At 39.0% G+C, this 12,576-nt stretch overlaps 1 protein-coding gene across 3 annotated transcripts in view; it reads right to left on the bottom strand.

Moving 5' to 3' along the window:
• tut4 (terminal uridylyl transferase 4) overlaps positions 1-12,183 on the bottom strand; it is a 33,859-nt gene extending 21,676 nt beyond the window's left edge. Inside the window, exons 1-11 of one of the 3 annotated variants that reach the window (XM_008281791.1) lie at positions 12,057-12,183; positions 11,791-11,976; positions 7,608-8,163; positions 7,367-7,518; positions 4,314-4,430; positions 4,035-4,212; positions 3,461-3,549; positions 3,282-3,333; positions 2,980-3,049; positions 1,923-2,049; positions 1,253-1,372 (exon numbers count right to left, since the gene is read on the bottom strand). In XM_008281791.1, the coding sequence (XP_008280013.1) occupies positions 1,253-1,372; positions 1,923-2,049; positions 2,980-3,049; positions 3,282-3,333; positions 3,461-3,549; positions 4,035-4,212; positions 4,314-4,430; positions 7,367-7,518; positions 7,608-8,163; positions 11,791-11,793 (1,464 nt within the window). In that variant the 5' untranslated portion in view covers positions 11,794-11,976; positions 12,057-12,183. The remainder of the gene's footprint in view (positions 1-1,252; positions 1,373-1,922; positions 2,050-2,979; positions 3,050-3,281; positions 3,334-3,460; positions 3,550-4,034; positions 4,213-4,313; positions 4,431-7,366; positions 7,519-7,607; positions 8,164-11,790; positions 11,977-12,056) is intronic. The other 2 variants (XM_008281790.1, XM_008281792.1) reach the window with 2 other exon arrangements.
• Positions 12,184-12,576: the final 393 nt, after the last annotated feature.

The raw sequence follows: 12,576 nt of genomic DNA, 5'->3' as shown, positions 1-12,576 counted from the left end.
CAGGTGAAAAAAATGTCGTCGAGGACGTTTAGGACCTGAAAAACACGTTTCTTTGTGACGAAGAAATAATGACGTAGCAGTTCCAATAGGGTCCTATGCACTGTAGTGCTCGGACCCTAATAATTTTTTCTGATTTCTGCTTATAAAAATACTTTGGTTAACAGAGCGATCGGTAGATTTCATAAAGGGTTTCTGAAGAAGAAATCTCATTCAACAGAATACATTAAAGAAAAATGGGAGAGTGAAGGAAACCTACTAATACCTAATGAAGAATGGCTGGATGTCCGTGAGTCTAATTGGAAATGTACAAACTCCCACAAATGGCGAGACTTTTACTGGAAATGTCTAATGTGCTTTTTTATAACACCAAAGCAAAAGGTACACTATGGTACAGGTACAACCAGCTGTTGGAGACAGTGTGGGGTTCGGGAGGTAGGCCATTGGCATATATTTTGGGAATGTCAAAAGATAAAACCCTTTTGGGTAGAGCTTCATAAAGCTGTTATTAGTGTTTTCAATGTCAAAAACATACCACTACAGTTCTCTACAATATTTCTGGGACATTTTAATAATTTGGATAGACTAAATAAATACCTTTTTGCGATTTTGACAGTGGCTGCCAAGAAGGCAATCACAAGACGCTGGCTCCTTCCCGAGCCTCCCACAATGTCTGAATGGATAAACATAGTGTACGAAATGCATATAATGAAATATGTCACATTTTCAATTCACCTTAAAAAGGCCACTTTGTTAAATTATGGAGTAAGTGAGTCAGACATGTGAAGCCTTTATGCCCAGATCTTGCGGAGGTCAAGTACAAATAATATGTAACAAAATTCTCCATCCCTTTTGTGTTTTGTATTGGTCTTGTTTCTGTTTTGTTTTTTTTAGAAGTATCTTTGCAGGGCATTTATCTCTCCCCATTTGTTCAGTGTTTTGTTTTGTTTTTTTGTGTTAAAAAAAAAAGTCAAAGAGTGGACGGTGTCTGGCACTTTTTGTACTAATGTACTTTTTCCTGTATCCATCTCTTTGTAATTTTTTTTTTTTTTTTTTTTTAAATTGAAAAAGTCAAAGAGTGGACGGTGTCTGGCACTTTTTGTACTAATGTACTTTTTCCTGTATCCATCTCTTTGTAATTTTTTTTTTTTTTTTTTTTAAATTGGAAAAGTTTAGTCTGATATAATGTCAGACTAAAAAAAGGTTATGTGTCTTTTTATAGTGTATGTAAACTAATGGTTTCAACTGTACCTACCCAACGGCCCAGGTAGACAGGAAGGATGGGCTCTTTTCTCTGCTGAAGGAAGAAGATGACCATAAGGGCGAAGGAATACGAGGGGATGCCTCCTTCAGCCTGGCAGTCAATGTGGCAGAGCTGTGGAGATGAACATTAAAATATAAAACTTGCTTTCAGGTGGCATTTTAGCTTGTGAAAACGTAAAGCTTATATGAATCCCGCACTCATTATAGTCTAAATAGCTTATTATATTGAACATAAAACTGAGTTTGGCATTGTGGCATAGAGTGTGCTACATTTAAAACTCTTAAACAATCACTCAGTAAATAAACAAGCAAGCTTTGCCATCACAAGGCATTTATTTTTGGTGTGCCTGCTTTAAAATCCAGTGTGTCCAGTACCAGGACACTATATATAAAATGTGGAAAAGCTGAAATATATGTCAATAAAAATAATCATTCTAATTTTCTTGTAATTCTCCACTCATTTACTAAACTTAAGCTAGGTGCACTTTTACTCTTGAAAAATCCAAAAAACCTGCTATTGAATTAAAAAAGGAATATCAGGATTGGCTGATATGCACCAGTACATTCTTACAGCTAAAAACGACTTAACACACTAAACCACATAAGCAGCTAATTATCGTTTCTTATTTTAGCCTACGTGTCAGTGTGAGTCACAACTTTACCCTTGCCCAGTAGCGGAAGGCCAGCACCAGGGGAACCAGTCTGGGCTCCAGTTTAGCCAGGGCTGCCAGGTGATTGGTGGTGAGACAAGCAACATCATTACCTGCGCTCACTTTGCACATCAGACCACTGTGCAGAAAGAGGCAATGAAAGGCAATAAGAAAAGCTGGATCAACTTCTTGAATTGAGACAGAACCACAGTTTGACTCTTTTATAGTTGCCAGGGCTCATTACATGAGAAATGTTACATGATTTTAAAAAAAATGATGACAAATTTAAATCAATGAACAGATAAAAACACATCCATACTAGAATGCAGGCTTTATATGAGGTGCATCGCTCTTTCATTCCAAGATATTTTTGTGTGGCACCAAAGTTGGAGTGTGACTGTAAATTGTGTTGCACCTGATAAGTTTCAACTAAGGTTTTTGGGAAATGGTACAATAAAAGTCTTCACTTGTGTGACTGTATATAAAGTTTAACAAGAAGCAGGAAGTTTAATGTTGCCATGGACACAGTTAGACAGTAGGCAGCAAAAAGAGGCCTGTTTACACTTTGGAAAATTCAGTTCACTAATGTAACGATTGGGAATTCCATTTTGCTCAGTACCACTGGATGTACTGACAACACGTTTTTAACTTGAATTTTTGTGCAGTACTTTGTTGAAAGAAACACTTTTTGATGTGAAAGCTCACACACTAAATCAGGTAGTACCATTTCTCCAGCACATTTGCTGCAATCCTATTCCAAGTGCAATGCATGAAGAAACAAATAATTGCAAAATATGAGTGCTCACACTGAGCACAGCACATAAAATAGTTCCGTACTATAATAATGTGCAGTAAAATAAGTAGTAAATGTAAATCATCTAACACAGCTGGCTCTGTGCTTTTAGAAATGGCATATCTCTAAGGCGCCATCTCATAATTGTCAAAGTAAAGTCACAAATAAATATTTAACAATTTGTGAGAAAAAACAAAAGAGACAAAAGGTACATAGAGATGTAAAAATTAGCAAAAGAAAAACAGCATTCAAACAGTACAGGTGACTAGTTCTTACCTCCTAACATCCCGACAGAACACAGCAGGAACTTTGGCGTGAAAATCTGACTCAACCTCAGAAAATTCAGCTAAAGGAGAAAACAGAATACGCATAGTAAATGACCTTGAAGAAAACTGCAGAAACAAAAATTTATGGCAGGGCATTTAGATTACAAACTAGTGATAGCGGTAACTTTTTGTGAGGTCCTTACAGAAGAAACAAGGACCTCAGATTTGAATTTCATCCAAATCTGCAAGTTTATGCAATCTATTAACAATTAATCATGGCTCAAATCAAGTTAAAATTGTACATGAACTTACAGTTGTTTTTGAGGATTTCCAGCACTTGAATCAGGACTTCAGGTTGTGTCATCTGAACAGAAAAAAGAGAGAAAGGGGGGGAAAAAAGTAAATAAATATAATTGCTGATTTACAATGTCCTCAATGTGATAATACAGTAAATACATCACACTTTTGTGATATAGCTGCAGCAGACTTACTGAGGAAGGGTAAGTGACATCAATGTTGATATCACTTGTCTTGAAGGCAAAATGGGTAAGACACGATCCATAAAGACGAAGGGAACAAGCTGGAAAATCAAAGAAAAGACACCGAAATATTTATATATGCAGGGACATGCAGAGACTGTGCAGTAATGCAGAATATTTCACACTCAGAAAGACTGCAAACTTGTGACCAGTTGCTCCTAATAAATAAAGGACTCTATAACATGAAGGTCAACAAGGATATATTTTAACAGGATTTGGAATTTAAATGTTTTTCAAGACATTGCCTCTTTTTACACTACTTGGTGAAAGTAATAAGTCAGTTCCACTGAAGAAAACAGTGGGCCATTTCAGGGCATGGTCTCATTAGGTGGCAGTCTTCTTCTGTCAAACATCGAAATCAACTATATGTTATTCGCCACATTAGACTCTTTTGTTGTACTTTTTTGTTGAACTGGAGTTACGCTCAGCAACTACTCTTTGTCATTGTTTTTTCACACTCAGAGTTGCGGTCGCAGTTGGATCTTACACCACAATGGAAAAAGTGAGTGACATCACAGCGTACAACCTGAAAGGTGCCTCTTTATGATCCCCTCCATCCTGACGACTATAGCCTTTCGAACCTCAAAGTCCTCTTCTGAGATCCCATGCTGCCTGGCTGTTTCAACAACGGCCGCATCCACAGCTCTCAGCTGTGCAGCAGAGGGGGGCGGCAGGGCACGCAGCTCATTTTCCTCCTGTTTCTCCTATTACATCACAACCACAATGTGTAAACTTATGTGTTACTTCATGCCTGTTCAAGTGAACACTAACAAAGCAAGTTGTGGGTAACTTAAAATTTCCATACCATTATGTTCTTCTTGTGTCTTTTTTCCTTGATGTGTTTGTGTGCTCCTTGAATGTTCTCAATGTGTACAGAACAGAGCTTGCATAAGTATTGGTAGTTTGGATACTCAGGTGACTGCTGTAAAAACAAACAGAGAGGAAATGGCAATTAGTTTATGTGCACTCACAGTTTTTCACTTCAAAATCTGGGGAGCTGTCATTTTTGTCCTCCAGGTGATCATAATTACATCAACTAACACCACCTGCCACTGTTAAATAGAGATAAAAACAACTCCCTTACACAGGAAAAACACAGAATGGTGATGATTCCAAAGGGTAGAGACATGAAACAAAGGGAAGCAAATGAATGGAAATGCTACATTTCCATTTATCAGAATTTATCAAATAAGCCAAACTTCTTGAGTACATCGGTGTACAGTTAATTTTGCCTCACCACAAAACAAGTCTTCTTTAAACTGCCTCTTTCGTGCGGGTTCCAAAAAAATACTGAGAACGAACAGAATTGAGTCTTACAGAACAGGACCTCTGATGGCATTTTAAACTTAACTTGTTAATACGACACATTTTTTTCAAGGACATATCACATTTAATCTTTTTGTTTATTTAGTTATTTTGCATTATTAACTAAATATTAAAAATAAAAAAGTGGTGAAGTAACAAAACACAGTTTTGTATCCAATTCTAGGCTATGGTTTATGGCAAACAAGACTGTGATCTGGTGTGATCTCAGTATGCCCTTGATACTCACCTGATGCAACTACCTTGGCAGAGGTGTACAGATCCCCTCCAGACAAGGTTTTATGGCATCTTACTAGGGACTATCTTGCAATGGGATCACACCAGCCACAATGCCTGTCAACATGCTAAAATTCTGGCCAATGAGCACTCAGTGAATACTCAGATCTCAGGTCTGCATTCATTTTTGATCCCACCTACATACCTGTAAAGTTTTGTTGCTGCATCCTGCACAGCTTTAATGCTATGATAAATGTGGTCAGTCAGTGCTCCAGTCAAGTAGTTGCATGTCCTTTTATACTGTCACAGCCTACAAAGCATTATCTAATTTAAAGATAGATTTTTTTTTTTTTTGGTTATTCAAAAGGCCTTGATTACCATTAAGCTACTATTAAATCCAGACATGACTAATTATATGATCTTTACCAGAGCCCAAACAAAAATGTTTTACAATAAGCACAATAACTGGGGTTCAAAATAAAAAAGTCACATGTTGTAAGTTCCTGGGTATGTGGTTTGAAAAGAAAAAAAATCTTTTAAATCTCATGTTAAGGAACTGATTATGAAGCTAGATTTCTTTTTTGTTTAGAAATAAGCATTACCTCTCTTTTAGCAGTAGATTGCCAATTATATGGGCAACATTTTAATCTGTGCTTGACTTTTCAGATGCGACACTTCCATGCATGCCATTGCCCATACCCTCAAGCTCCTCCATGCTGTCTACCACAGTTCTCCTATGGCCATCACTTACCACTCACAGGGAACAACATTTTCTTTTTTTATACAGGCTGTAAACCATCATGTTATTTATTATTTTTAAGACTTAGACACATGGGGTACCAGTGTGTCATTCACAAGAATGCATTACCTTGGACATTCCATTTACAAATACAGAACAGTTGCATTCAGAGATTATGCTACTCATGGAATGACAACATTAAAGGTATTCTAATTCACTAAATAAATCAAATCTCAGCATTTGTACACTGGATGCCCAGTTTTCATGCTAAATAGCATACTGAACCTTGACTGGTTTTCAAGCTAGCGACAATGTCACAAAAATATATTTGTAAGCACAAGCAGGAAAATCACAAAAGAGCCTTTTATGTAGATCAAGTTTCTGTTATGACAAGAATAGTTACCTACTTCACAATCAAACTCTTATTTGTGTGTGTGTGTGTGTGTATATCATAGACTGTATAAAAGATGGACGTAGCTACCGTGACGTCACCCGTTGGTTTCTGCACTGAGAAAATGAAGCCAGGGTTTTGCTACTTCCTGGTTGACATCTTGGATTTTTGGAGCCAGTGACGCAAAAATCGTCGGAGAGGGGCGGAACCATAGGAGCAGCAATTGGTCAGACGGATTGAGAGGCAGGCCCTCTCTGCCCGCCCACATTTACCGCCTTCTGGTCGCTTCGGCTGCATTGTCGCTGCCGACTGTCAATCAAGCCAGCCACGCCCCTTGCCCCGCAAAATGTTGACGATTTTTTAGAAATTCAGTATTGATTTATTTTCAGATTGGCCATCTGGTCTCTGGATTTGACTAGGAAAACTAATAAGAAAAAAATCCTGAGCTGTAGGAAGCGGTATTTCGTGATCTGTGATCACTTCTTTTCCAATTCAAGTCAATGGGAGGCAGGGCTTTTTGGAGCCAGCAACTAGTGGACGTAATGATATTGCAGGTTTTTGACACTTCCGGGTTGGCTTCATTTTTCAGGGCCGGTTGCTACATCCATCTTTTATACAGTCTATGGTGTATATATATATAAATATAAAATGGGAGGGTTCACTTACCCTCTTTAAAACCAGAGTTATTTTAATTGGGTTAATCCATAAACTAAAAAGTACTTTATTTACAGATTAATTATTCCACCCAAACAATAACATGATACTTTGCCAAAACTTATGGAGACATCTTCATCATGACCAGACAACAGTCTGACCAACACTTCAAAATTCTAAGAGCATGATCAACTTCAAAATCCAAAAAGGCAGAAAAATCTCACACTGCAGAGACTGAAACTAGGTTGGCATGTTGTACTAATAAGTGACTTTAAAAAAAAAAAAATCAATAGATTATCAACACTTTTTCTGATTCATTTTCTTTCTGTCCTTGACCAGTTTGTTTAGAAATCACTACAGCACAAAAAAATTAAACCATTTTGAGATAAACTATGACAGTGAACATTCAGGAAAGGTCCCCATTTACCTCGTGGGTCTTAAATAGGTGTGCAAATTACAGAGATCTGAGTTCGTTTGACAGACATTCAGTCACAAGCAATGCGAGACATCAGGTATAAATGAACTGTTTCCTTACCTTCAACAGTCGGTGGATGTAGTCTCTGTAAAGGCGCTCCTCTGCCTGTCGGAGGCCCAGTTGTTGCTCTGTAAGGGGTCCTTCCTCCACAGTGGGCCTCACCTCTGTGCCCTCTTCAACAGGCTGATGCATTAATACGGCAGTTTTCACCACTAAGAAACACAAAGCAATTTACTGAAGATACATTTGCTGAAGACTTAATCGGCTTTTTAAAAAAAACAAAAACACACTTGTAACCCACCATGGGACTTTTCCTTTGCTGGGGTTCCAACGGAGCTCTTGGCCTGCTCTGTGAGGCCTTTTGCAGATGTAATAGGCACTACAGGAGAGCTGGTTTCTCTGTTCGCTAAAGGGCTGCTGTCTGCAGAAAGAGACACCCTGGAGTCTAGAACCTGTGCCACCAGCTGCTGTTGAGAGCTTGCCACTTTTCCTTTGCCCCTCTCACCGGAACTCGTTCTTCCAGTCAGCCTAGTCAGCCTGGAGGTTCGTCCTCTCCTTTTGTCCTGTGAGTTATCTGCAGAAGTCTTGCCGGGCCCACGGCTTACCAGGCTGCCTATATTGTGTTCATCTTTTGCAGCGGTGAGGTTTTCTTTGCTGCGGGGTGCAGACTTGGTACGCTCTCTCTGAACAGAGGCCTCTTTATTGGACTTCTCACTGGACCAAGCTTTGGCTCCTCTGGGCTGAGACTGTTTCACAGATTTTACTGGACTTATGGACTCATCCATCCCTCCTGTCCTGCTGCTCTTGTCCCTGGTCAAATCAACACCACACTTAAGATGACCAGGGAGGCAGACCACCTGAATTTTAGACAGAGAAAGAAGTTAGTTTTTGCTTATTAGACACAAGCAAAATTACATAGCAAACGGTATTGTGAACTCTAAGTTGAAACCATAAGTTAACATACACTACATGAAAAGACATAACCTTTTGTTCTCACTGTCTAACATTAAATCAAACTAAACTTCTCCTGTTTTAGGTCAGTTAGGGTTACCAAAATTATTCCTATTTGTTAAATGCCAGAATAATGAGAGGGAATGTTTTTTAGAGAATATTTTATGACTTTCTTCAAAGACATACATTTACATACATTTCCTTAGTATTTGGTAGCATTGCCTTTAAACTGCATGACTTGGGTTAAATGTTTTGGGTTTCCCTCCACAAGCTTCTCACAATAGTTTGATAGAATTTTGGCCCATTCCTCCTGACAGAACTGGTGTAACTAAGTCTGGTTTGTTGGTCACTTTGCTCACACACGCCTGTTCAGCTCTGTCTATAAACTTTCTACGGGACTGAAATCAGGGCTTTGTGATGGCCACTCCAAAACATTGACTTTGTTGTCCTGAAGCCTCTTTGGAACTAATTTGGTGGTATGCTTAGGGTCATTGTCCATTTGGAAGACCCTTTGGTGCCCAAGCTTTAATTTCCTGGCTGATGGCTTGAGATGTTGCTTCAATATTCACAGTTGGGATGGTGTTCTCAGGCTTGCAAGCTTCCCCCGTTTTCCTCCAAATGTAACGATGGTCATTATGGCCAAACAGGTCAATTTTAGTTTGATTAGATCACTGGACATGTCTCCAAAAAATAAGGTCTTTGTTCCTGTGTGAATTTGCAAACTATAATTGGACTTTTTTAATGTTGCTTTTGGAGTAATGTCTTCTTCCTCTCTGAGTAGCCTTTTAACCAACATCTGTACAGGACCCAATCTGTATTGTACTCAGGGATGAACCAGACTTGTTGAGGTCCACAATTCTCTTTGTGATATCTTGGCTGATTTCTTTTCCCACAATCTCACACGAGTAGGTAGTGTGTCTGAGGTGTGCCTTAAAATACATCCACAGGTGTGCCTCCAATTAACTAAAATGTTGTCATTTAACCTATCAAAAGCTTCCAAAACCATGACATCATCATTGAGGCTTTCCCAAATAGTTTAAAGGCATAGTAATCTTAGTGTATGGAAACTTCTGACTTCAAAGAAAGTAATAAAAAAAAAATCCCTTAAAAAATACAAACAAGTAAATTCCAAATAGTATTTTTTACAAGCATAGTGTGCCAAAAATAATAAGAAAGAAGAGGGAAAAAGACAAGAAGTTTTGGTGTTCTTTTTAACCATTTCTGAGTGTTTTACTTGAATAAAACTGTGTGCTTTGAACCTCATTGGGGCTGATTATACTATCTTGTAGACAGAACATGGAAAGATTTTCACATACACAACATTGCCAAGGGCTTAGATTCACGAAATTAGACTAAAATATTTTGGTGTGAATATGATGAAAGCAGCAGTGACAGATGGTTTCCTTGATTAGTCCACAAAAAAATGTCATGTGATGTGTAATCCCTAGCGATTTTAAATATTCTAAACACGATTTTGCTGGTGGTTGCACAACAACAAAAAGCAGCGACACTGCACTTCAGTTTCTGGTGTAGTGAAAAAGAGTCAGTCAATTAACAGGCTCTACCAAAGACATATTTTTGAATTGTTATAAGCTAAGTATTGGACTGCAAGTCTGTAAACAGACTAACTAAAATAAATTGTATACCAAAGAAAGCACTAAAAAAAAAAAATGTTGTGACAAGAGACTACTGCTGCAGCTAACAATGATTGTAATAACGGAATTTCCTAATTCTTTATTTTGTCAAGAAATTTGTTTAAAATGGCATCATATCGTACTTGTTTATGTTTTCAAATCAGAATCTGAAAAACTTCCTCAATTCCTCAACTTCCTGATTGCGGAAGTCACAAAATTATAAAACTTTAGCAGAAAGGCGAGGAATTGTATAATTAGATGGTCAAAACAGGTCAGGGTCCTGTCACCTTTGGCAAAGCAGCTCACAAACTGAGTAGAAGTGGGAGTAGTCTTATTCAGTGTGATCTAACGACTCCAGAGACCATGGTGACAACACTGGGATACATGGGAGCAACAACCATGACGACATGTCAAAACTGACCGGGTATGTAGTTTAGACCAGGGGTGTCAAATCCTGGTCCTCGAGGACCGCAATCCTGCATGTTTTAGATGTTTCTCTCTTCCAACACACCTGATTCAAATGATCAGCTCATCATCAAGCTCTGCAGAAGCCTGATGGCGATCCTGATCATTTGAATCAGGTGTGTTGGAAGAGGGAAGCATCTAAAACACGCAGGATTGCGGCCCTCGAGGACCAGGATTCGACCTCCGTGGTTTAGACCTTAACAGTTCAGTATGTTGGCCACAGAAACATTCCTTTACAGGGTGGTATTGTTTGTTGTTAAAAAGCCAACCAGCTGCTTCTTTTTTTTTTTTTTTGCCAATCTTGGATGAAACTGGTTATCTATGATCAGTTACTCCATGGTGTAAAGCAGGGGTGTCCAATCCTGGTCCTCGAGGGCCACAATCCTGCGTGTTTTAGATGTTTCCCTCTTCCAACACACCTGATTCAAATGATCAGAATCACTATCAGGCTTCTGCAGAGCTTGAGGATGAGCTGATCATTTGAAGTTACCTATTCAATAAACTGCTTTACTGGCTAACTGTTTTCAAATGCTTTTGTTTTTCAGATCACTGTAAACTCAATGTTTTTCATTCAAGACAGCTGGTAAGAGAAAATTTTGAATATTTAATATATTTCATTTGAGGACATCAGAATGTGTGATTGGTTTAATTTTTTACACACACACACAAAATTAGTTTTACGCATATTGAACTGGAACTAAGGGTTGGAAGGAAGGGTCAACCAATTATCGCATCTGATAATCAGCATTTGTCAGATTAGATATATTGTATATACCATTACTTTTCTTAAGTCAGATTATAAACTAATCAAATAAAAAATAATACATTTAAATATAAATGTACTTTGGCTCTTATACCCCCGCCCCAATATTTGTCTGTAGTCACTGCTTTGTGGTCTTGAGCAATGTCCTGCCCACAGTACGATCTGATTTGTTACACATCAAAAGTTTTTCCCATCAACACTGAAAGACACATTTAGAAAAAAATCTCTTAAAACTAAACTGATGTAAAATATAAACAAAGGCCTTCCATCAAAGTCGTGTGTTGCAGTTTGTGTTATTAAAAAATGTAACACCCAAATTTTAAATTTATACTGCCAAATTATCGGTTCCAAGTACAGGTCATTGCTCTCCTTGATCACTAACAATCAGCACTAATATCATCCCTGAAAAGAATATCGGCCTAAGTCTTTTCTGTGCAGAGGTCTGCCCATGCAGCTACCCTTCATGGTCGGTGTTAGGGATTATCTTAATCAGGTAATGGCAGGTTAGGAGTCGCAGAGACTACTAGTTACGGCTACCGTCAGGTTCAGGTAGTAAACGGGAAACTGACTTGGACAAAACAGCGGGACTTACACCGTCAACTAAACTTCCAAAACAGAAAAGAAAAGTGGTGGGGAGCGGGCACAAATGTTATCGACTCAAAAATGCTCACCATTAAAAACAAAATGTGTTTCCTGCGTTATAGGAAGGGCTCACGTTGACTTCCTGGGGACTCTTTGCTTAGTCGAGTCTGCTGTTAGCCGTCTCCGTCCGCTAAATAACGTTAGCTGCAGTGCCCGGTCGTCCGGCTGAGCTGCTAGCTCGGAAGCTACGAGAAATAAATAATACTGGCACTCAGCTGCCACATAAAAGCAAGTCATTAAAACAGAACAAAAACAGTTCGACCATTGCAACACACAAGCGCACGTAGTAACTTACTTTCGAGCACCAAGGTTGATTTCAGATTATTGTTTAGCTGTCTCCATGTTTCTGTTCTATATAATGTTTTTCAAATCCCACGGCCCTGGTAAAAACAGCAAGCACTGACGCCATGTTAATACATTACCCCGCTGCATTGTGGGAGTGCCAATGATGATGAAGAGGGGCGTGTAACGTGCCGCGTTCAGGAACGGCTCGGAAACTCTACCTATAATACCGTACAGCATATTTTTAAAGCGAAAATATTGTTCATTAGGCTGGAGCCTATCCCAGCCGACTTAGGGCGAAGGCAGGGGACACCCTGGACAGGTTGCCAGTCTATCACAGGGCTAAACTTAGAAACAGACAACCAAGCACACTCACATTCACACCTACGGACAATTTAGAATCACCAATTAACCTCAACATGTTTTTGGACTTATGGGAGGAAGCCGGAGAACCCGGAGAGAACCCATGCTGCACGGGGAGAACATGCAAACTCCACGCAGAAAGATCCCGGTACCCCCACTGGGACGCGAAC

This window comes from Stegastes partitus, unplaced genomic scaffold (assembly GCF_000690725.1).
Source record: "Stegastes partitus isolate 25-593 unplaced genomic scaffold, Stegastes_partitus-1.0.2 Scaffold245, whole genome shotgun sequence".
Lineage (NCBI taxonomy): Eukaryota > Metazoa > Chordata > Actinopteri > Pomacentridae > Stegastes > Stegastes partitus.
The sequence above is the reverse complement of the archived record's forward strand: the minus strand, read 5'-3'. Positions and strand labels throughout refer to the sequence as shown.